A 26,514-nucleotide genomic window follows, 5' to 3' on the forward strand; every position below is an offset into this window, starting at 1 on the left:
AACAATAAGATTTATCATGTCAATGTTAGGAATTTCTGTTTTAGAAGCTGTTACAATCCATTAAGAAAGACAGGAGCTCCAGCGTTTCCATTTCCCCCTTGCATCTAGATGTGTTCGTAGTTTAATAGTTAATATTATATATTACTGGCATGGCTCAGACTCATCGGATCAATACACATCCACGTATGTAAAACAAAAATTAATTGCATGCATGTAAAATTTAGCAATCTTAATTGGGTGGGGTTGAAGAGAGGAGTGGCGAAGATAGTTTCTAACCCTAACCTTATTCTTGCACTCAAATTCCAGTGAGACAGTCATAAGAGCACCGGGGGCTTTATTTCATCCTGAATCGCAACAAACCATGAAAAGCAAAAATATTCAGTTGAAGATAATGCACAAAACTTACGAAGTCAATTTATATTAATGGTAAGATGCCAATACTGAAACATCTGCACGACAGATGTACAAAGGACATACCTCCTTGGTGAGTTTTTGAGTGAGGCATGGGTTCCAGAAAACTGACACCAACAGTGAGGCAGAGGTGCTCCCAATTGTGGAACAATCTTCTCGAAATACTGACGCCAAGATTTCAAGCATAGAATTCAAAAATATCACGAATACCAATGAAAGGTGTCAAAAATGGTGATGGACTAGCAAAGAAAATGAATGATTAGGTGAGCCAATCCAACAAATCTTTCACGAAAGTGCCATGAATGATTTGGATTTTTTTAATGCCTCAAACGTAAACCCGAGAAAAATCAAATGGAAAATAAATGTTATTTTAAAGTTATTACATCATTTGGAATCAGAAGGACCTGAAGTTTCCAATCACTAGAAATTCCTCACAAACTTGGTCTTGTACTCTTGCTGCCCCCCCCCCCACTCTTTTCCCAATTATTTTACACTACAAATCCTTACATTCTTATCCTCCCCAAGTCTAAGCTCAATGCTCACGTCCAATTCATTAATCACTGCATTTGAGTTTGAGCCTGAGGAGTACTGCTGAAATCTATCTATCCGCATTCTCCCCAACCTCTGTTCTTTTCATATTTCTTTATACCTTTTCACATTTCTCTTTATTGGTTCTAATTATTGCTTTTTCTTTTATCTCTTTTACTCTTTATTTATCTATCTGTCCAGGAAAAGTGACTTCTTGCAGAAATGTTTCTGTAAGGCTCCCTTGGCTGCGCCTGGATGGGTTGGAGGGTTGTGGAGTAGCGTCTGAAACCCGAATACTATCCAGGTTCCTCCTGATGACTCCGTCTTTGCTCTTTACCGATTCGGATTCCTTCTGATGACTCCAATGCAGCATTCTTTCGTCTTTCCAAGTCTGGTGATTCATGTTGTCCCCTCCAGTCCACATCTGCTGCCTTTAACCACCTCAATGTGTCTTTCATTTCTCCCTCTGATCTATGTAACATTACTCCTGGTGATCCCAGTTTTAAGATATTTTTTAACCAAACTGTATGGGAAGATGAAATTTGAATTCACAACATTTTATGATAAAACAAACTGTGATCTTTTGACTACTTCCCCATTCTAACTTGTGTCAGAGCCAGAAAATACATTACATTTCCATGTGATAGTTATTCTGTGAGTTCACAGTTCAATTCTACATTTGTAGCTTGCAGACCTCTCAGTCTCAGGGCAATTTTTGTGAACATGACAATCGATCATACAATAAGAGCAACAAGGAGCTGATACGCTAATACTCTACACAACCAGTCATAAGTTTTAGAACACCCCCGTTTTTTCCAGTTTTTACTGAAATTTAAAGTTTAATGTTTCAATGTACTTTCAAATTAAAGCAGAGAACAAATAAACAATTGCAGATAAAAAAGAAATCAGGGAATCGTTTTGTTGAACAAAATTTAATCTAAATTTTTGACTCATCAAAGTCGCCACCTTTTGCAGATACAACAGCCAAACATACTCGTGGCATTCTTTCTACAATGGAAATCAAATATTGTTCGGAAAGTTCTTCCCAACACTGTTGCAGAAGTTCCCACAAATGTGTTGCACTTGTAGATTGCTTTGCTTTCACCCTTCTGTCCAGTTCACCCCAAACCAGCTCGATGGGGTAAAAGTCTGGAGACTGTGTTGGGCATTCCATGATTTGAAGGCTACCGCCTTGTTCTTTTCTTCTAAGGTAGTTCTGACATAGCCTGAAGGTATGTTTTGGGTCGTTATCTTGCTGTTAGATGAACCCCTGACCAACCAGGCGTCGACCAGACGGTATTGCATGGCGCTGCAAAATGCTGTGGTAGCCCCTTTGGTTCAGGGTGCCAGTCACTCTGTGCAAGTCGCCGACTCTGTATCCAGCAAAAGAGCCCCAGGTCATCACGCTTCCTCCTCCATGTTTGACAGTTGGTGTCACACACTGAGGAACCATCCTTTCGCTGACTCGACGGCGTACAAAAACCCTGCGTGATGAACCAAAGATTTCAAATTTTGATTCATCGGTCCATAAGACCTTCTTCCAGTTTTCAGTCGTTCATTGGCGGTGCTTCATGGCCCAAGAAAGCCTCTTTTTCTTATTTTGCCATATCAGCAATGGCTTTTTACTGCCACCTCGACCTGTCAAACCTGCAGCTCGAAGTCTTCTCTTCACAGTTGAAACCGAGACTTACTTACTTCGATCAGTGTTAATCTGTGCTTGAAGCTGCTGTCATGTGAGCCGCCTATCACGCAAGCTGTTGACTCAGAAACTTGCCTTCTGTTTGTGTTGTGGCTTTGGGTCTGTCAGACCTCTTCCTGTCAGAGTTTCCAAGTGCCTTGTGATGGTGTCGGAAACTGTACTCACTGACACCTTGGCTTCTTTGCAATTTCTCCAAAGGAAAGACCTACACTTTTAAGAGTTATAATGGTCTGTCTGTCTTCCTTTGTTAATTGTCTTTTGCTTACGATTACAATTGCAATTTACTACTTCCTGCAGTGCAATATTGTCCAAATAATGCTTCAGAGGGTGTAGCAACACAGTCTGTTCTAACACTGCTTTTATAAAGAGAGGGTTTGTAACTAATCAACAAAAGTTGGGACACCTGTAGGAATTTTTAGCATCAACTTTCAAGGCTTAATTTACTTCCATTGCTGCAGAATAGCTGCAGTTGCTAACCCATTACTTGTTCCATGAAAAGGGCCTTTTTTGACAACTCTGAAATTTGCATTATTTTTCAGTTTTTGGTAACCTCTGGCAGTTTACTGCTTTGCTTTGTACCATTTCAGGTTATTCACTGGACTTGAACTGCTTAAATTTCAGTAGAAACTGAAAAATGTGGGTGTTCTTAAACTCTTGACCTGGAGTGTAGGTCCGCTGCCTTTTGGGTCATATGAGGAATAGATCTGTGTAATAGGAAAGCTAATTCTTGAACGTTTTTTGAAATATGTACACAAGCCACATTACTGAGATGGTTGCCATGGCAACAAAATTCAGCCAATCAACAGGAGTGATCTAAATCGGGTTGAGATAACGTCATGAATAATGGATATCTGCAATACGAAAGCGAAATGTTCAACGGGTTTTGAAATATCACGTACAAAATAGTACAGGGACAGATGATCAGTCAGACGGAGCTCATTTTAATGTTCTCCATATCCAATCTTGTCAGAAGGGTGGGGACAAAAAGGGAAAATGACTGACTGAGTAATTTTTAAAACATTAATGGCAGAAAGCAAAAGAATGAAATGAAAAACATTTTAAATGTCCAAAAGTACTTTATTGATGACATTTTAACCAAACGTTAAATGCTGCAAGAACCAAATACAATACAAATAACCAAATGCTATATTGGATGTTTAAATTTTTAAATAACCATAACTTGAATATTGCAAAGGATTAATTAGTGTTTTTAGAATCACACACATTACATCAAATTCTATTGTAAAAAATCAACATTTGGAGACATTATTCACCCTTAACATTAATCATATGCTGTATCTATATATCAGAAGTGTATACCGTTATGTTTGTGGGGTACATGGAGGAATCTCAGAGTGAAAACAGGATTGTATAGTATAGCATGGTCCGTGGATTGATAGTAGACATCTCGATGTAAATTAAGTCGGGAAAACTGTGAGCTTAAGATTGTTACGTGTCACCACACGGGGTGGTGGTGCTGTATTAACAAGGTAGGTTCTCAGGCTGGTTTCTCCCAATATGTGATTGCCCTATGTGACCTTTTCCTACGTTTTTGCATTTACAAGACCGGCATAAAAAAGGCCACGTTCTTACAACAGAGCCAAACATTTCTGAGCAGGCAAAAACCCTGCCTTTCCAGCTTCGTACCGGCAGGCTATGCCCCCCGGGGTTCATGATGGGTTGGGGGGTGACGTTATAGGGAGCAACAGGGGGACGGGGATTGTGTGGTGTGGGGAACGCGGTTGGAACAGAAGTTCTCTTGCTTGCTTCTCCTCGACACGATCAAGAAGGCTGCACGATCCTCGGAGTTCATGCTAGAGTGAATTTGCTCACGTGCTGGAATAGGACGCTAGCCATTGTCTATTTGGCTGGGTCATGAAGTTTGTGCGCTTTGGGAGGAGGGTAAGAGAAGAGGAGTACGTCTCTCAGCTCTAACTCAGCAGTCTTTGTATGTTCGAGGAAGAAGGCGACGCCATATTCTGTGTGCGGACCTGGTATTGAGGGAGCGGTGTTGGCAATTTTGATCATGAGAAGGAACTTTGACGATGACTGGTGGGCTGTTGGCATTGAGGATTGCCTGCATCAATTATCTCACGTACATAGCCATGAAGAGCATCTTCGCACCATCTGGTGTGTTTCCCACGTGGAGAGCGACTCTGCACCATTTTGTGCATTTCCCGCGTGGTGACTTCGTGGTTCAACGAACACCAGGCTCCTAAAAGGTCATCTCTAGACACAAAGCTGAGTGCCGGCATAAAGGGAAAATTTTCTTCAATTTTTACGTTTCCCCTCGTCTGTTTTACTGACCGAGTGCAAATGTCTCAAATTTGGATTTAGTTTTACCGCACGTTTCATTTTCACTCTCAATTTATTTTCATTAAAACTGATATATTTTTATTAAACCATTATTTGTTTAACTATTGTGGGTTCAAGAATAAACCTGTGTGCTTCGGTTCTGGTAAACGTTCCATGATGGGTGCCTCCGCTGTTTCCCGTCCTGTGCGCGGCATAATCTCCAAGGATCTCGGTTGTTCGCCTCCGAGTGAAAACCATTTGGCTATCCATCCAGGTTGGTGTTAATCTGACTGGGATACGACAATATTCATCAAGACACCATTTCACAAACCTACGGTACAATGACAGTGACTGTGCATAAGCACAGTCACTGTCATTGCACTGCAGGTGCGTGATATGGTGTCTTGAGGATCTGAACAAGGCCCACGTCATGATCAAAATGTTACACGAGGAAACACCTGTTATGGTTGGTGGGCTATTGGTGAACAAAGAACAACTTGGTCTCAGTCTCAGGCTCAGGCATTGATGTGAAGCATTAGATTGATGCTGAGGTCGGAAATTCAAATGTTTCCGTGTTGGAAGTTTACGTCGCCTTGTGTGAGTGTTTGAAACACAGGATGCTTGCTCCAGCATTGCTGTCACATTGAGAAGGTGCTGTAGATTGCTTGTGACACACTCTGTTATTCATTTGCTTCACAAGATTGTACACAATAAAGGTTTTACTGCAATATATATATATATATATATATATATATATATATATATATATATATATATATATATATATACACACCTCATGAATAAATAAGCAGTCATTACCATTGCACCTCCTGAATAACTTGCATCTGTTATTTTGGCAATCAGATTTGAAATTTTTTTTTTTAACGTCTTGCCTTTTAATTTGGTCTTTCCCACCCCCCGGTAATTTCATCCTCTATTCCAGCAACTCATATTGTTATACTTCTCAGATTACTCATCTTCTCTCTCTCTCACTCTCCAGTTTGTGGAAATGGTCTCCATGAATCCATTTAGTTTTGCTCCATTAGTACATAGACCTTTCACCATTTGTTGTCTTGACATGGGTTTAAAAAGGCAAATTGCTCGTGCAAATGTTTTACAAGCTTCAAACGAGACATGTGGTGATGTGGAACACAGCTTTGAAAGAGTTCACACAGAAATTGGTCTGAACAAATCAGATATGGAAATAATTATTTTCAGAGTATCCTGTGAGAGAATCCAACATGTCGTGTTTATAGCTCACACTGTATAAAATGGAGTCGTGATAAACACGATTTCAGCCAATCGTGAACAGTCAATGCAAATCGGTCACAAAGTGTGAGCGATTCAGCGGTGTCCCAGAAACGATGCAAACAAGCAGCCACGTGCTGAATGTTAGCAATTTCTCTACAAATCACATGGCATGCAGTTTTTACAGTGCCATACATGATGCAGTGGCATGCTACAAAAAAAGGTAATTCTCCACCAATACATTTTGGCTCAAAATGAAACAGTACATGTAATCCACATTGTTGTATTTAATGACAGGCCATTATATGAGATATTTCACTCTTCATAAAGTAAAACAAAATAAAATAAGTTATTTTGAAAGCAACATGCTCATGAGACACCTGCCTTGGAACACCTAAAACCCTGCACATTTGGCTTCAGGGGTACAGCATGGATTTGTATCAAGCTATAAAAACTGCTATTATGAATGAATGCACAAAACTTGACTCCAGAAAGATGAACAGTGTGTGTGTGTGTGTGTGTGTGTGTGTGTGTGTGTGTGTGTGTGTGTGTGTGTGTGTGTGTGTTTCATATACATACACTCGGCATTTTTACCAGCCACTTCGCTGATGGGTTTAATGTTGGACTTCACAAACATTCTGCTCGATTCACCCTATCATTTGCCTTAGCTGACTTCCAAGCAGATGGAAGATGACCTATCACCACCTTCATCAGCCATCCTTATTGCTTATATATGGTGCAAGAAAAATAAAAAATAAAAAAAACTTGACCCTGGCAAAAGGAACCATGCGTCGTAATAGAATGTGTGATTGTATGTACAGTATGTGTGTACGTGTCAAGAAAACGTCACAGCTTGGTCCATGAATCATGCATGTGTATGTGTACATCGGTGTAGGTGTATGTAGGGGTGTGTGTCTGTGTCTTGATAGTAAACTAAAATGTGTTCCGATTAAGTATCAAAATTTGAATTGTTCCTGGTGACGAATTTCTGTGGTTTGATGCAAAATTGCACAAGCTAACAATCAATGAGTCAAGCACTGACAACATGTAAAAATAACAGGAGTGGAGTTGAGCTGCATTTAGTTTACAGCCAAACGTGTTGTCGGCAATGGTCAGTTTAAAGAGTTGGAAGTGCAACCCATTTGCAAACACGAATTGTTTTGCAAAATGGAGACGTGAATAGAAGCATGATGTCAAAAGGTAGTTCCCTCGAGGTACAAACCATGCCTTCAGAGCAAAATAACATAAAATAAAATAAAAACTTAAGGGATAATGCTAAAACAAAAAAACATTTTAAACCCGACTCGCGATCCTTTTGTTTTAATTTAGCAATGCCTACCTGAGCAGGTTAAACTGCAGTTTGGACTTTAGCACAAATATCAAATACACCACGACTCAAGCCAAATGCCTCACTGTGTTTCCAGCCAACTTGTTCACAATGTTTAGTGCAGCACTGCAGATTGTTCACAAACAACAAATACACAAATAATAGTACCCCTTCCTTATCACTACAGTTTGCAAATTGGCATTTTAATTAAATTAAAGTATGCAGCTTCAGCTGTGTTGTCGAGACAAACAAAAGAGTGCAGTATCACGTTTGTAGTTTGACTTTGACAGTGGCACCGACTCATTTAATTGAAAAACGACATGAATTCTCTATATGTACTACGCACACACGCACGCACGCTGCACACACACACACACACACACACACACACACACACACACACACACACACACACACACACACACACACACACACACACACACACCAGAATGTATACAGACTATATATCTGAAAGCTATACTAATATATGCAACATGAGGTTTATACACATAAATTATACCAAAACAATACCTTCAAACTGGGATGGTATTCTTGGATAAGGATGGATTAGGTCTGGGATGGCTTCATACTAGAATGTCTCTATATGTACTATGCACGCACGCACGCTGCACACACACACACACACACACACACACACACACACACACACACACACACACACACACACACACACCAGAATGTATACAGACTATATATCTGAAAGCTATACTAATATATGTAACACGAGGTTTATACACATAAATTATGCCAAAACAATACCTTCAAACTGGGATGGTATTCTTGGATAAGGATGGATTAGGTCCGGGATAAAACTGGGATGGCTTCAAACTAGAATGGTGGCATTATAATCTATGAACATGATGTCAGTATCACGTGGTGTTGAGGGTCAATATTGCTCCGTTTGTTTAATTTCTCCCTGACTCTAACTTCACCTCCTAACTGGTGATCAGCAGGGCAGAGACAATATGTTTGTGTGGCAGATGGCACTTGTTGCTAATATGTCATGCAGCATTTGCTTTTTTGGGACTTGACCTGTACCTTGCAACCTCATCAGGATACGGGGTCTCAATAGCACTCCAAAATCAGCTTAAGTTGCTCTAAGGGCAAACAAACCATTGCCATGTTGTCATTCTGTACTGCCTTCGAGTAACAGCTGACTGATGTGAGATCATTCCATCACATACTGACACCACCTGCTAGGTATTAGTAACACTCAACATCACCCCTCTCTCTGCCATTTAATTAGTATTTCTGAAATATTACAGTCTGTATACATCTTATTGAGACACCTTGCATGTAATATATATATATATATATATATATATATATATATATATATATATATATATATATACACACACATCACACATGCTTGCTCATTATCTCTCCCTCCTTCCTTCCTTCCTTCCTTCCCTCCCTCACACACACACTCTTCCTGTTTGAGACAACAGTTTTTTTGTAGAGCCACAATTATTGGTAAAGTTCAGATTTTTTTTTTGCAAAGCATCCAGGGGGTAAATGAAGGTCCAGCCCATGGCTACATGTGGCAGAGAGCAATTATTTACAATCACTGATAAAAAAATTATTATTTTTGTCATCAGACATATCAGAATTAAGCATCAGCCCCGAAGTCAGAACTCACAAGTCTAGTTAAATATAAAAATCTGGTGCCAGCTGGTCAAGTCCCTCTGAAACATGCTTGTAGTGTGTTCTTTCACTGTTGAAACATGGGGTCACGGTGGACACTGCTCATGTTAAGATTGACTGCCTTAACTCGTTTTTTGCAGAAAAGGCCAGAGTCCCTAATTACTTTCTTCCTGTATCCATCCCACACCTCTTCACTATAAAAATACTATAAGTGTGTGAACTTTGCTCTTGCCAAGGTAGTAAAATAATTCCGAGTGGCTTAATATTCAAAAACGCTACATCTGCCTTATCGATTCAAATTTCTCTGCTCTTTTCAGTCATTTTTGAAGGCCATTTGCCTGCATCATTGAAAAGCATCAACACTACCCCAATCATGAGAATGTTGCCAAAAATCATTCTCTCAAGTAGAAACCAGTTTTCCTTTTTCTCTGACTGATCTCCATGCATCAAGTTTGGTGTCTGCCAGGCCGTTCCACCTTGGACATGATGCTTCTTCTGTCTCAGCAATAGATGGACACCATAAAAATGGTTAGAGCTATCTCACATACCAGACATCCCCCATGCATTTAATAATTTAATCCCCCCATGTTTGGTGCCAAGCTCTGGTTGCCAAACTCCCAGCTAATTTTATCCAATGTTCCCTCCTGGACTGGCTACAAAGGTTCCTGTACACTCACAAATTGCAGGTTGCTTTGGACACAATACTACCCCAAGCTGCAACTCTGGAGGCCAGTATAGTGTCCTGGAACCATTCTTGTTCTTCATATTTCAATGATGTATTCGTCATTAGAAAACCCAATGTATCACTTTGCAGATGACTCAAATCCTTTGTTTGTGGGGTTCCACATCCCTCCACCAGGCAAGGTACTCCAACATCCCTCTGCAACTATGGAAAAATAAGCAACTAGTCGTCTACCTGCAACGCGTCTTTTAGGACATGCAAGACCCATATTCTGATCCTCCATTAGGACGAGCTCGCAAATCGTAATTTATTTCTGTGGTCAGCCTTTGGTGGAGGTCCTGTCTTTGGAGCTCTTGGGCCTCATTGTCAGTGAAAACCTGTCTTGTCGTGGACAGATAATCTCCAAGATGGCCTCAAAAGCTGGCCACCACCTTGAAATTCTTGACATGGCCAAGTCCGTCCACCTTTATATTAACAAACATATTACTAGGTTATTGATGGCGGTCCAGTTTCTCAAATACAATGCCTTTTATAGGATTTCCTCCCAAAAACAACAATCAAAGGCTTAAGGAAATAAATTACCGAGTGACAGATTCCAACTAATCTTTGCAGTGTTTATACTTTGATAAACTAAAATTTTTCTCTATTAAAAAAAAAAATTGTTTCAAAAAGCAACTTTCAGTTTAATTTTTGCCAATAAATGAGCATTTTCAGGTGCAACGGGTTTGAATGTGCAGGGTTGTAGTGCAACTCGAACTCCAAGTTAGATACAACTCCTAGATAAAATCCAGCTTTGGGACAATTAAAACTTCTTATGATGCCAGAAAATACTGCTGCCAACTTTAACTCATCTCTCTCATGAATGAGCACAAGTCATCAATGAAAAATAAAGATAAGCAAAACAAAAAATAAAATAAAAAAATATTATCCAATCCTAAATGTATGAAGTGCAGTCCAAGCAACAACAAAAAAAGCCGGATTTCCAGTCTGCTTCTCATAACTACACCTTTTGCTCGTCCGGTAATTCATACTCTCCCGGGGTCTCCGCAGGCCTGTCTGCCTTGCCCGGGGGTTCAGCATACTGCGGGGCAGCTGGCTGCTGTTGCTGAGAATTGACATTGAAGAATCGACCGGCATTCTGCAGCAACGAGCTGAACACTTCACCACAAAAAGGGTGGGGAGATTACGTGGAAGTAATTTACCAGCACAAACGATCGAGTGATTCAGATAGGCAAAGAAAAGATGCAAAGATTGCAGGAAATTAATGTGAAAGTGGAAAAAGGAAAAGAAAGAGAAACTTACTAAGCGAACGCAATTGAGGGAAGGGAAAGGCAGAACAATCCACTTGAAATTAATGGCAATACAATCATCTGTTCAAAAGTATTACAGAAAAATTATAGGACCAGTATGGATGCCATGTACTTACTCTGGGGTTCATCGCCTTGTTGCTGTTCACCGCCTCCTTCCTGATTGCCTGCAAGACCAATGAGAGCAATAAACCAAAGGGTACAATTCTCTCTGAGAAACCTTTTTAAAAATGGAAGCAAGTTCAACTAGAACAGCACTTGATAGAGTGCATACCTCCCTCCGACAGACTGAATAGTTTACAATTTGTATCCCACCGACAGGCCGGATCTGCATCCAGACCTTAACCAAAATCTAATCGGCTTGTCCTTGTGGCCTAACCAACTCATCCACCAAGTTTTGTCATAATCCATCCACAACTTTTTGAAATGGTGTGCTACGTATCTAATTTTTGGGTCCATCTCTCAATGGTGAAGAATCGCTTGAAAAATAAATAATTCTCCTATCCAGATCCAGAACTTCACCAAAATCGAACCAATTTGTCCTAACAACCAAACCACAAAGTTGTGTCCGAATCAGTCCATAACTTTTTGAGATATGCTAGAAAGTTTTCAGTCCCTGGCCCCATTTCAAAATGGTGAAGAATAGCTTGAAAAATTAAATAATTCTCGTACGTGGATCCAGATCCGGAACTTCACAAAAATCTCATCAATTCGTGCTCGTCGCAAAGCCAACCTGTCCACAAAATTTTGGCCGAATCCATCCATAATTTTTTGATATAACCTACTCAAAAATAGACAGACAGGGGTGAAAACATAACCTCCATCCACCTTCAGTGGTGGAGATTTTTTTTAAAATAGCTTTGAAAATGTGTTATCACACCATGTTGTTTAAAGCACAGTTTCTTCTTCTGGTAGGCAATAAAACTCGAACCCCCAGCAAACAGAGCACCAATCAAAGCAGCCAGGATTCCTGCCACAGTACCAGGAGTCGCCTGGGAATTTTCTGCACACATGGACAGACATTGTGAATCAAACATAAGATTTATGGTAGTGTGTGGATGAGCAAAAGCATTAGAGAATCAAACTAGAGGGTTCATAGAACACCTTGGTACCCATGCTGTCTTGAGAAGCAAGGACATGGGCTGGTCTGTGAGCAGCAAATTTGATTGGTCGTGAAGACGTAAAATGTTGTAATATTTTGTCGAAGTATTGCGAAGTGGAAGGGGTTTTGAAGGCGCAAAGAAGGCGATTTTTGTTCCAGTGTTCAAGTACAGGTAGTCCCTGGATTCTGAACATCCGGCTTCAGAATATATGTTCATACGAACATTATACTTCATAACCATGTTTCAGTCTTTCAAAGGTTCAATCCATTTACACGAACATGGGGGGGGGGGGGGTTCAACATACTGTGCTAAATGCAGAAAAATCTGACCTCGAGTCAATTACCATTCACACGGGCTTCACTCCAACACTCGCCATTTCACAAGCCATTCTCTCCACACGGTTCCTCCCGGCACGAGAGATAGCAGTGCTCACCCTGCTTTACCATAAACCCCTCAAACTAGCTCGTTATCCCTTATCGTCCCTTACACTACTGACTACACGTTCCATTTCCTCTAATTTATTCATCTTTTATTTTTAAAAGTATATTTAATAATTTTTTATGGAAAGAAAAAATATATATATTGGGTTTAATTTGTGTTTGGGAACTAATCAATCATTTATTACATTATATAAAGGGGATTTATTGTTCTGGTTTATAAACATCCAGCTTACAAACACACCTTGAAGAACACATTGTGTTTGGAAAAATGGTACTGCCTTCATTCCAAACACACCTTAATTAATTGCTTAATTCAATGAAAATAAAATAAAGATTTTAAAGTTCATAGAAAAAAAGAATTCAGAAGTTTACCTTGGTTGGTGCAGTGTCTTTTACACCACTTTATTAATCCCCTGCCAGTTTCACCAGAGGGCACTTTAGGTTTGCTCTCCATCTGTCTGTCCATCCGTCCCACTTGTGGTTTTTCCGAATTTTTTAACATATGCAACTGAAACGGTGCATGGCTTTAATATGACGAGTGACAGAACAAGTTCCAGTTTCAGGGCATTTTGCCAATTTTTCACAGAATTTGCCCTTTTTAGACTTAGAAAATATCACATATTATACATGGGTCAGTGTTCAGTTGCCCTTACTCCAAGCCACTACTTTACACCCATTGGCTGGACATCTGGCACAACTCCACCCCAATAAAATCATGTGCCACCATTTCATGAAACAGCACAGATCGGCAGACCTCAGGTCTAAGGAAATAGTTGAGCAATTGAGAAGAATTCTGGTATTAACACTTTCTGGAGCATTCATTCTTCTTTAGAGTTCTTAGATAGGATTAGATGGCTCGATATCAAGTCAGTTGAAGTTTTTGATTTTTCAACTTTATATACAAATTTAGATTTAGTACTAGTGAGGGAATCACTCTTCAAAGTAACTGACAAGGCTTTTTTAAAACTTTTAATCAATTTTTATGTGTCAGGTTTGCTGTAGCATTCTTTTATAAAAATAAATACTCAAGTTTTGAGAAGCAGAAGTTTAAGGATGCTGTTAATTTTATTTTATACTTTTGTTTCTTTTTGTGGGATAATGTTTCAACAGGTTAAGGGTATTCCCATGGGTGGGAATTGCAGCCCCCTGCTCGCAGATATTTTTCTTATTTCCTGTGAATTTTCATTTATGCAGAAAATATTAGGATTAGCGAAAATATTATCTCATACATGACGTTAAATAGATGATATTTATGTGGTTAACTATAATTTTTTGATGGGCACCTTTACAAGATTTATCCAGACAGCCTGATTGTAAACAGGAGTGGAAATTATTGTACAGTTGCTGCATATCCAGATGTGTTGGTTAGAGTTAGACAGAATGGTTTTAGTACAAGTGTATATCATAAAGTTGATGATTTCATAGTCCAGTAAACCAACGACTTTTGATTGGAAAAAAAATAGGGGAGAAATGAAACTTGGCAGGTACCTTCATGTGATTATCAGAAACAACATACTAAAAGTCCCCGAGTGTCACGTGTGAGTAACGTCGCTACACCGGAAGTGACGTCATACCTTTATAAAACCACTTAATACCTGTGGTAAGACTAGGTGGATTCCATCTACTCATGTCATTCATGGGCGCTGTTGGATACATAATGAGTGGAAATGGACTCAAAGATTTTTGGTCACAAATTTATGCAACTGACTCAGTTGATAAGATGTTGACAGGTCATGCATATGCTAGGGCATTGCGCGCGCAATACCTCACCCAGGCAGCATTAGCGGTCGTTTTCTTGAGTGAAATTGAAATCGACGAGGGATCTTGTGCACAACTTGGTTCCCTTCATGAAACTGTCACAAATGAATACCAACCTATGGAAGACATCACCAACAGTACTGTTTTGAACATGATCATTGAAAAGCTGGAGACTGTTGAAAAGCTCCAGGCCGCGAATACTAGCCGAACAGCCAAACTTTGGGTTCAGTATTTCAATCAGGTCACACTGATGCACGAATTTGTACATGCCGAGCGATGTGGTGATTGGCAATTGCATCTCGAAATGATTCGCGGAATGATTCCACATTTCCATGTAGCCGGACACTTGGCTTATGCAAAATATGCTCACTTGTATCTTCAGCAAATGTCCAAGTTGGATGCCAAGATGACACCAGCAGAGTTCCAGAAGTTTTCGTCCATGGGTAACTTCACAATCCGACGTAGTGATAAAATGTGGGTGGGAGTCTGGACTGACATGACAATAGAACAAGTTTTGATGCGCACAATAAAAACGTCTGGAGGCCTGACATGTGGCCGAGGCATGATTGACAGTGTTTTGAACCGGTGGGTGCTCGGTATGCCTGGCTGTACAGAGCTAAATCATCGTTTTGAAGAGTTCTGTGGCGTCAGTTTCACTACTTCTGAGGAGCATGTTGAACTTAGGAAATCTCGCCAATTTCGGGATAACCAGGATGTAGAAAAACTCTTTGCGTGGCTAACAGTCCATTCACCTTTGCCACAAGGTCATGAATTGATGTCAATAGGTTCCGGTGTTGTAGGCAACGATAGCATCAACTGTGATTCCGCAGTAGAGATTGGTACAGAAGCAATGAAGAAATTAACGGGCAAGACTTTCGGTGATGTTCAGTTACATCGGAAAGATAGGGTCCTTCCATTGGCAACCGTCGGCAACTCCGTGAGTGCGCGACGAAATCATACCCGTGAATACCATGCAACTGTTCAACAGGATTATCTGTGTGATAAAATCAGATGAGGACTTCACTTCATGCCTAGAGTATGAGTCAGCCCCTCGCCCCTTGTCATTGTTCGATGACATATCCATGAGAAAGACAGAGAAGGCTGTCCTATACCGTGTGCTAGAATCATACGCCGCAAGTGAACAAACTTATCCCAAGGATAGCATGTACCTTGTAGACGGAGGTTATCTACTGCGACGGGTGGTATGGCCACAACATGGGACATACAGCGACGTGTACAGCGCATAATATCCTATGTACAAAGGCACTATGGTACAACCAGTTATGTCATATTTGAGGGCTACGGTGATGTATGTAGCACAAAGACCGTTGAACACAATCGAAGAGCTAAAAGGGTCGAATCCGCAGAGATATTGTTCACTGATAACATGCCTATTACCATTCGACAAGATCGATTCTTGACAAATGGAAGGAACAAGACCAGGCTAACTGAGGGTTTGAAAGTACAGCTGGAACAAGCGGGGATACGAGTAACAAATGCAGAGGCAGATGCCGATACGATGATTGTTCGCACTGCAACAGAACTGTCACATGATAAGGACGTCGTAGTTGTAGGTACAGATAGCGATTTACTAATTTTGTTGACTCAACTTTCTCAACCAGACAATTGCATCTGCTTCTTTAAACCCGGGAGCGGAACAACCCCGAACAAGGTATTTGATATCAGACGTGTCCAGCGTCGTCTACCAGAGGGATTCTCCCACAATCTGTTTTTTCTGCATGCGATGACTGGTTGCGATACAACTTCGGCTCTCTATAGACAAGCGAAGAAGAAAGCATTCAAGCTACTACTAAAGCGTCCAGATCTAAATACATGCATGGAAGTCTTCAATAACCCCTCATCAACAGAATGCTCCGTTACATCTGCTGGAGAAGAGTTCCTACTAGCGCTTTATGGAGCTCTGAGGACAACATCTTCCCTGAACAAGCACAGATATCACTGTTTTATGAAAGCAGTTGCAAAGTGTCCAATTCATACCAAACTCCAGCTCGCGTCCCTACCACCTACGTCTGCAGCAGCAAAAGAACATTCAATGCGTGTTTATCATCAGGTACAACAATGGTTAGGTTGTGATATTCCACCGACAGAATGGGGTTGGGATTTAGTCGATGGACAGCTGTATCCAACTCTTACGCGCAAGCGTCCAGCCCCAGACACTCTTTTAAATTTGATTTCATGCAACTGCAAGACTGAATGTGAGCGACGATGCGGATGCAGGAAAGCTGGCATTCAGTGTTCACTGCTATGTGGTCAGTGTCGCGGTGGTGGTTGCAGCAATTCTGACAAACCAGACACTGATGAAGAAGTAGACGATGAGCCAAGCCGTGAGGTCCAATGTGAAGAATCCAGTGAGCTTGTGCAGTCTGACAATAGTTCTGACGATGAATATGATGAAGATGACACAGGTCTACAAGAGGACGATCTCGCTAGTTCGGATGTTTATTCGGATGAACCTACAGCCTCAACGTCGACCAAGGGGGTGCGAAAGAGAAAACTAAGCATGTAAACAATAAGCAGTGATGCCTTCTGCCGAAAACTGATACCTTTGTTGATCCTGTGAGATTTACTGCAAGTGTTTGTGACCGAGAACAATTAGATTAAGTATGAAAAAGTCTCTAAAAGTGCATTTTACGGAAATGACGTCATTTCCGGTATAGTGACGTTAGCTCACATGTGACATGCGGGGACTTTTAGTATGACATTCTATAAGGTCCAAAGAAGATTCCCCCCAAGTTTCATCTCTCCCCTATTTTTTTTTCCAATCTTTGCCAAAAAAAGTCATTGGCTTACTGGACTATTCAGTTTCCCTGTGGTCTTATACACATTTCCAAGTAGCAATGTACCAATTAAAATGGGTTACAATGTCTTTTCATATCAGATACTTGGATTTGCAAGAATTTGTTCAGTAAAGGATGATTTTGTGGAACTTGCTGAGGTTTTTTCCATCATGTTTAACAGAGGATATTTGGCTGACTGTTTGATCAGGTCTTGTGATCAGGTCTTTTGATTCCATCACCACCCTTTATTTAAGTTTGGATGGTTTTCATGTAAACAAGTTCCCATCGCATTGCATTTCATATAATAATCATGGATTAATATTATTGCGTATATATATATATATAGATATATATATAGATATAGATATATATATATATATATATATATATATATATATATATATATATATATATATATATATATATATATATATATATATATATATATATATCTATATATATATATATCTATATATATATATATATATATATATATATATATATATATATATATAGTATTAAATAATGGAGGTATTTCGATAAATATAAAATAAATATTATTTATAAAATACATTATAAATAAGCATTAAAATAATTTGTTGGTGGTTGCTAAGATATGCAGTGCAGCAGGTTAATGTTGGTTGTTGATGACAGTTTGAGTCTATGGTTACATGGACGTGCTGTGTAATAGACATGTCTATAAGGTAAAGTGTTTATCACTTCATATATTATCAGATAAAGTGATATATGATTAAATGTTATTCATATGTAGTAAGACTTTAAATAAATAATAATTAAATGAGTTTGAATAATGATATTGCATTGCTGTGTTGACTGACTGTCTGGACACAACTTTGGGTTGTGGTTCCATTGATGTTGAGTAATCTACTGATGTGGACCTGCGACCGGGGTTGTGGATCCACCGTTTGGAGAGATTCTGGGCTGAAAGGACCGAAACCTCGTTGAAAAACGGTGCCCAGCTGATGATCTGGGCAGTTGGGAAATCAGTAAATGGCTTATAAGTTGAGGTTATAAACTTCAAATAAAATAACTTTTGGAAGTACTTACCAGCACATGGTGTGTGTGTGTGTGTGCGTGCGTGCGTGCGTGCGTGCGGCTTCCTTCTTAGGACTACAGTGCAGTAATTGGTCTTTATTTAAATTTATTATTCCCCTACCGGTTTCACCGGAGGGGACTATTGGTTGTCTGTCCATCTGTCCGTCCCAACTGCGGTTTTTCAGACTTTTCACCGCCATACCCTTTAACAAATTCAAGTGAAACTTGGTACAGGGCTTTATTTTGATAAGTTACAGAACAAGTTTGAGTTTCAGGGAGTTTTGTCAATTCTTCAGTTAGCCCTTTATGGACTCAAATATCACCTCGGGAGGGGACATGAATTGCAAAGGAATTCTCGCTCTCACATGTTACATTAGTTATTCATGCCTTTCGTTTGTGCCCTTTATGACGTCCTTAAAAACAAACAGTAAGCTTCCTGTTTGGAATGGTTTTCAATTTGTTTGACTGCCAGGTTTGGCAGAAAGGCAAAAACAATCCTCACTCCTCTCTGTGCATGCGCGATCATGACGATCAACCCCCAAAGGACCTCCACGACTCCACGGGACAGACTCGATCTGTGAACTTTCCGATGCGTATTTCTCCCAATAGAAATATTCTCTTCTGGAATTGGTAATGACAAACTTCCCCACAAATATCTCCTGGTCTTACTCTGCTCCAATGGTTCATCTGATCATATGCATGTGAAGGTCAACATATCTGGCTATTCCTTGAGAGCTAGCTGCTTCAGCGCCAGCAAATCTGGAAATTTACTCGGGAAGATTGGCATGGACTGCAAGCAGCCATCTCTCTTCAGGACTGGTCTACCATGTCTGCTGCCCCTGGTGTTAACTCAGCTTGGGAATTCTTCCACAGAAACCTGCTCTCTCTCTCTCATGCAAAGATTCATCCCATCTCGTCTTCAATTATCCTACCCTTCTTCCCACCCATGGTATACCAAATCCTGTGGCGAGGCAGTTGCTCTGAAACAACTTGCATTCTCTTCCTCGAAAGCAGACCCGACCGAAAGAAATCTATGATCATTCCACAAAGCCCACAACAAATGTGTTTGTTCACTCTCAGGAGAGCCAGAAAACAACATCTATCCAACCTCAAGATTGAACTTTCAAACTTCTCTCCCTCCTCTAAAACCTGGTGATGCCTTGTGAAGTCTGTCTCTCGAGTATGCTCTCCTTCCATCCATTCCCTCTTTTGAAATGCCAAATTCCTCATTTTTGTGTTTGCTTCCAAATCTTGTGTCCCCAACCCCTCACACTGTCCCCACCCAACTGCTCCTGACCTCTCTTGCTTTTGCACATGAGAAAGTGAGTGGAGAAGTTTCTGGCAACCCACGACTGATTCTGCAACTGGATCGGACAGCATCAGCTCACGCGTCCTAAGCACCTGTTCTGCTGCTCTTGCGCATCCTCTTTCTGCTCTTTTCATCCGAGGTAATCTTCCATCTACTTGGAAATCAGCCAACACCACCACATTGCATAATCAAGGTAAGCCTGGTGTTGGCTTAAGATCTTAGGGTTTGAGTCCCTTTTCTACCGTTGAATTAACACCAGGTGGGGTTGACAGCCTATCATCCTTCCAAGGTCAGTGAAAGGAGTACCAGTGTACTGGTAATAGGGCATTGCATTATCAGGAAAACCGCACCCTCAGCCAATGCTACCACCCCGCAGAATTGTGCTGCATATGAAAGAGAGATAATCAAGGTGCAAAGGCCAATCCCCTTAACTACAGACCTACAAGCTTACTTTTAATCAACAACAAGGTCATGGAATCAATCATTGCAGTTGATAGGAAATCCTTCCTTTTGCCCAATGTCATCTCATCTCAGATAACCAACATGGCTTCAGACCATGTCACTCTGTCTTGGACAAGCTGCTTTTGCTCTCTCAACAATGTATGGAGGCCCTCTATGTCAGACATGAGATCAGAGCCGTTTCTCTGGACATATCTCGAGCTTTTGATGCAGTATGGCACCCCACCTTGCTCTACAAACTCATTGCCTATTGCATTCAGGGCCACACATGACAACTTTCTCTACTCTTGTAGCCAATGGGTGGCTCACAATGGAATCCTTTATCTCCTCTCCCTGTTAAGGATGGAGTGCCCAAGGCAGTGTTCTGGGCCCAGTGCTATTCCTCATCTTCATCAACAATCTTTCTGACTCTGGAAAATCCACTTCATGTATTTTCTGATGATTCTATCCGAAGCCATGACATCCCTCATCATTCAGATCTGCAGGCAACAGCCCCTTTCCTCTCTTCAGACCTGACAAAAATCATAAGGTGGTCAAACACTTAGAATGTCTTTCAATCCTGACAAATCAATCTCTCTGTCTCCCTCTCAGGACCTGATGGCAAATGTTCCAATCTACTTCCTTACCAACAAACAAGTTAAATCACTGAAATTATTTGGTCTCACTCTCAGCCATAATCTTTCTTGGGCAAACCACATTTCAAAGTTGGCCTCCAAAGCCAGCTGCCGACTGGACATCCTCCATCATGCAAAGTCCTTCCTTGGTATAACTCAACTCTGAGCTACCTCAAAGGCCTTCATCTGCAGCTTTATGGAATCCTGCTATCCCCTCTGGGCTGGCTCCCCGGCCTCAAATTTTGCTCAGGTTGATGCCGTGCAAACCAAGGTCTTCAAGACCATTGTAATCTCTCACGATGAAGTTGAGTCAATGGGCCAATCACTTCGCCATCGCAGACAGCTCGGTGGTCCCTGGCTCTTTCCACCTCATTTCTGGTCTTGCAGGCTCTGCTCTTTCCATGCTTTCCATGCTGTTTCTGCAGGGCTCATGTAGAGTTTTTCCTTTTTGAGAGTTAGCTCCTGTACCCATGTTGTCCATCCCATGCATGCTCACCTTCCCCTCATCCATCCAAATTGAACTCTATTTTGTCCTTCAACAGAGCTGTTGGTGTTTCCCCGGTCTTTCTTCTGTTTCTTTTGTTCCGTTTCATCCTGGACCGTTCTGTGTTCTCGCTCTTCCACGAGCCTTTCGTTGGTATACATTTTTTTTAAACCCGCCTGGAAGGGGCAAGCTATTCCTGTATGTGTATGGATATCAGGTATCCTTTATGCAGGAGTCATGCTGTATGAAGGGTGCTGTATGTGTATTGAGGGATGGTTTTTCATTTTTAGGTATTTAGCAAACTTCCATTTTTATTCATACAATTATCATTTTTCACATTCCCACACTTATGCATACTACATTTCATGAAGTCAATTGAGTCATCACGATGATACATTGGCACATCAGTCATGACACTTTCAATGGACTCTTCCTGCAAATCGAGCTCTTCCACCTACACGTTTTATGTACGACAAGCTGTGCCGAACCGTCGCTTCGCTGACAGGTTTAATCAAGACAGCTTGTTGCACCCACAAACATGTTGCATGTCTCTCTGTTAGTCTCAATGAGCATGTAAAATGAAGTGAAAGACATGACAAAGGATGTTTCATAACATGTAGTAGTTGTTAATTGCTGTCGTGGTTGTGGTTGTTTTTGATGTTCCAAGTTAATTGATTATTTATTAGCTTTCCAACGGTACCATTTTTATTATTCTATGACAGCAGGCACCCTTTCGGATTTATGGCACGACTGAGGCACGGACGCTGCTCCTTTTAGTAATAGATACACATATTAGAAAGGTACAAGTTGTTTGGCAGTGATTTTTTTTTTCCTTGAGGCCAATAACTGCCCTGGGTCATTTATTGGAGGGGGACGGGTGTTTATTGGGTGGAAATACGACATATGTCCTCAAAAACTTCCTCCAACTTTAGGCTGCAGCTCTACCATTTGATAGTCCGTCATTCCTCACTTACCGTCACTCTCTCCCTCACTCGCTGGTGGTGGCGCACCTAGAGGAGGTAAAGATTTAGGAGTTAAAACCCCAATAATGCACCAAAAAAATGCTTACCATCAATGAGTAGGCCACACCAAAAATAGTCAACATTTAAAATTGTAAACTTGGTGAAGATGGTGTTGAGTGTAAAAAGAGCCAATGCTCAAGTAAAAACTTTTATCAGACAAACAGCAAATATAATGATGTTGGATGATGAAGAAAATAATTACCGACTGAGCAAACTATAATTTCCTTTTAAGAAGGGAAGGTGGCGGTGGGGAGGGGGAAATCACCATTATTTACGAGAACGACATTGTCGATGGCACACCATCGCATATTCCCGCGCGCACTGCTTTGTCCCATTAACGCGAGGTGAAATTTTATCTTGCAAAATGGATTGACTATTCTTTTCTATTTAATGTGCTTTATGACCAAAGACTTACTATGTTTACTAAATCAGAAGTCATTGCAAACATGTCAACATTTCATGAAACATTAATTTAACACTGTCCAGCAATATAGAACTGTGCATCAATTTAATCATAGGAATGAACTGTGTATAACATTGTTACGGTTGTGGAAATTCGCATTACACCATAAAGGGTCCTCAGGTGAGATATATCGGGAAGTTCATGTGTAGTTAGCCCAAACCCGTTGTTTAGAGGGAATATATGTGATCCATTCGGGTTGCGATTCTTCAGTTAGTCGTTTTTCTTTTGCCGTCGTTAATTTGGTGCAAGGACAACCACGAACATCGCCACAACCAACATCTCAACGATCACGCCATTCACTACACGACGCCAACAATCACGCCATTCACACCACGACGCCACCACATCTTCGCCACTCGCCATTCAACGGGCACCGTGCGGTCACGATCTCTGCGGGACGGATGAAAGGAGCGGAGTGGCAGCAGCAACCCGGGGTGCGAAGGGGCATCTCCCGCCCAAAACTCCCGCTTGAATGTCTCCCGTCGGATTTTCCCTCCTGCTTTTCCCGCACTTTGGCATGGGGGAGGTGCGATTTGAGCCAGAGGTCAAAGGTGAAAAAGGTGGGGGCCTGATTTTGGGGGAATAATTCCCTGGCCCCGAGCCAAAACTGACTTTCCTCTACCCCGCACGGCGCGGGGAGGGGGGAACGAGAGGGCACGCCCCTTTTTGGGAAGCTTCCAGAAGGGAGGTGGAGCCAGAAATGGGGCGGGGCGTGGGGCGGAGCGAAGGGTAGAGCCCGACCCTACAAAAGGCGTGGGTGTGAAGAGTCCTTGCTCTTGGTTCGTTCGGTCAATTGTGGAGAGTCCTTGCTCTTGGTTCGTTCGGTCAATTGTGGAGAGTTCTTGCTCTTGGTTCGTTCGGTCAATTGTGGAGAGTTCTTGCTCTTGGTTCGTTCGGTCAATGGTGGAGAGTCCTGGCTCTTAGTTGGTTCGGTCGGTTGTCAAGGGGTGGAGAGTCCTGGCTCTTGGTTCGTTCGGTCGATTGTCGAGAGTTGTGGGCATGAAGGTCGACGAGAACATCGTTCCCTTGTCCCTAAAGGGGAATTGTGGAGAGTTATGGTGATTGCTCCTGGTCGGAGGTTCTGTTCATTCATCCCTGTCGGGCGGACGACACGTGCAGGCGCGAGGCACGAGCACAGTGGACCACGCCGGAGGGACTCGGAGTTACGGTCACCAAGGACTCGACGCGCTAAGGGAAGTCGCGACTTCCTTTTCTTTTGGGGTTTTGTGTAAACGTGTGTGTGTGTGGTGCCAGTCTGGTGAAGTAAAATTGTACAAGTGTTCTGTGTAGTAAATAATATTCGGTTGTAGCTCTGCATCGTTCCTTGCTTGTGTTTCTTCACGGTGATTGTAAATATGTGTATTGCTTTTATTGTATCCCTGTGACTGTGATATATGTGCCTTCCGTGCTTCTGTATTAAATGTGCTGGTCCAATTGTTCCCCGTTTCGCTGAGTCCTTTCCTTTGTTTGAATCTCCATCTTGCATCACGTAAGGGATTAATAGTGGGTTTAAAACACCCGGTAAATAACACTGAACAACAAATTTCAAAAAAATTTTTTTACTGGAGATGTGTAAAGTGATTAAGACTAATTTGGGTACGCTGATTTCAAAAATCATAACCGTTTTGCTGTATCACGTCAGGATTTTCAGGAACAGAAATATTCCCATTGCCTAGAAGTCAGGATTTCAATGAAATTTACATATGTCTTTAACATGTCTATTTCGTACAATTGTTGTTAACTTGTGTTATATTTCTTTCTTTCAGATAAAGATGAGTAGGCGTTCCTGTACCAATCATCCTGACAACTTCTGTTATGTCTGTGGTCGGTATACCAAAAAAGATCAACAGCGAAGTATATCTACAGCAGTGAAAATGAAGGCCGCCTACTTTCACTACTTCGGGTGTAAGGTGGGGGACCAAGAACAGAGCTGGGCACCACACATCTGCTGCACAAGCTGTCACACAACCTTGACTCAGTGGTTGGTGGGCAAGCGCGCGAGCATGCCATTTGCGGTGCCCATGATATGGCGTGAGCCGCAGAATCATCATGATGATTGTTATTTCTGCTGCACAAGCATCGCCGGCTTCAACAAGAAGAATAAAGGTCACATCAAGTACGCTGACTGCGTCTCTGCTCGTAAACCTGTGCCTCATGATGACGAGAACCCCGTTCCAACACCTCCAGCTGATCAGAACATAGCTGTAAGCAGTGGTGAAGAGGATGGTGATGATGAACCTTTTGAACCCGACACTCAAGAATCACACCTTCTGAACCAGGGAGACTTAAATGATCTTGTAAGAGATCTCTCGCTGTCAAAGGCGAAGGCAGAGCTGCTTGGATCAAGGCTGCAGCAGTGGAATCTACTTGAACCTAACACCAAGATATTCTTGTTCAGAGCACGTCACAGAGACATGGCTGAGTTCTTTGAGATGGAAGACACGATGACATTCTGCAGTGACATCAACGGTCTGTTGAAAGAACTTGGGTGTGATCACGATCCTGCAGACTGGCGCCTCTTCATCGACTCGGGGAAGAACAGCTTGAAGGCTGTTTTGCTCCACAATGGCAACGAGAAACCATCAGTCCCACTGGCTCACGCGTTCGGCATGACAGAGACCTACGAGACTATGCGGCAGCTGCTTGATTCCATCAAGTACAATGACTTCAACTGGCACATCTGCGGAGACTTGAAAGTGGTGGCGCTGTTGTGAGGGCTGCAGTCAGGCTACACGAAATACATGTGCTTCCTTTGTCTCTGGGATAGCAGAGACGACAAGAATCACTGGACGAAGAAAGATTGGGAAGAGCGAAAAGAGCATGTACCTGGTCGACACAACGTGAAGCATGTCGCCCTTGTCGACCCAGCCAAGGTTTTCCTTCCACCACTCCACATAAAGCTCGGCTTGATGAAAAGTTTTGTACGGGCAATGGATCTGAATGGGCGTGGGTTTTTATACCTTAAGGAAAAGTTTGGCAACACCTTGTCGGAGGCCAAGATCAAGGCTGGTGTCTTTGTTGGACCGCAAATCCGACAAATTATGAAGGACGAAACTTTTCCCACAACTCTAAACCCCAAAGAGCTGGCAGCGTGGAGGAGCTTCAAAGCTGTGACGGACAACTTCTTGGGGAACGAGCGCGCGGACAACTATGAAGAAATAGTGCAGCAGCTGCTGGAGTCCTTCAGGAAACTTGGCTCCAGGATGTCCCTGAAAATCCATTTCCTACACCAGCACCTGAACTTCTTCCCTGACAACTTGGGAGCAGTCTCGGACGAGCACGGCGAGCGATTCCACCAAGAGATTTCACTCATGGAGACGCGTTACCAAGGGCGGCACAACCCGAACATGATGGGCGATTTCTGCTGGTTCCTGCATCGTGAAACTGACACAGAGCAGCACAAACACAAAGCCAAATGCCTAAAGCATTTTTAATTACATTCTAGTGGAGTTTTTCTGTAATTTCTATAATTTTGAAGCATTCATGATGAAATAAATGAATAAATGAATTTTTGTAAATTTCATTGAAATCCTGACTTCTAGGCAATGGGAATATTTCTGTTACTGAAAATCCTGACGTGATACAGCAAAACGGTTATGATTTTTGAAATCAGCGTACCCAAATTAGTCTAAATCACTTTACACATCACCAGTAAAAAATTTTTGTTGTTCAGTGTAATCTGAACCGGCAAGGTCGACGATAACTCGGCTTGGTTATCCCTGTAGTACGGAATGAGCCGCTTAAGCGGTTTGTGTCCGGAGTCGACCTATGGCGTGGTAAAACTCCTCGGTACGCTATCCGCGCGGGTACTTCGGTAAATCGACCATTCGGTGATCGGACCCT

The 26,514-nt window shown here is 41.7% G+C and overlaps 1 protein-coding gene across 2 annotated transcripts in view; it reads right to left on the reverse strand.

Moving 5' to 3' along the window:
- Nucleotides 1-6,453: 6,453 nt before the first annotated feature.
- Nucleotides 6,454-26,514, reverse strand: part of LOC147014526 (uncharacterized) — a 52,893-nt gene continuing 32,832 nt past the window's right edge. Inside the window, exons 8-12 of one of the 2 annotated variants that reach the window (XM_085852564.1) lie at nucleotides 22,161-22,196; nucleotides 12,046-12,168; nucleotides 11,285-11,332; nucleotides 11,161-11,202; nucleotides 6,454-11,016 (exon numbers count right to left, since the gene is read on the reverse strand). In XM_085852564.1, the coding sequence (XP_085708690.1) occupies nucleotides 10,859-11,016; nucleotides 11,161-11,202; nucleotides 11,285-11,332; nucleotides 12,046-12,168; nucleotides 22,161-22,196 (407 nt within the window). In that variant the 3' untranslated portion in view covers nucleotides 6,454-10,858. The remainder of the gene's footprint in view (nucleotides 11,017-11,160; nucleotides 11,203-11,284; nucleotides 11,333-12,045; nucleotides 12,169-22,160; nucleotides 22,197-26,514) is intronic. The other variant, XM_085852565.1, reaches the window with a different exon arrangement.

This window comes from Eptatretus burgeri, chromosome 13, assembly GCF_056783735.1.
Source record: "Eptatretus burgeri isolate ZD-2024b chromosome 13, Ebu_testis_v1, whole genome shotgun sequence".
Classification (NCBI taxonomy): domain Eukaryota; kingdom Metazoa; phylum Chordata; class Myxini; order Myxiniformes; family Myxinidae; genus Eptatretus; species Eptatretus burgeri.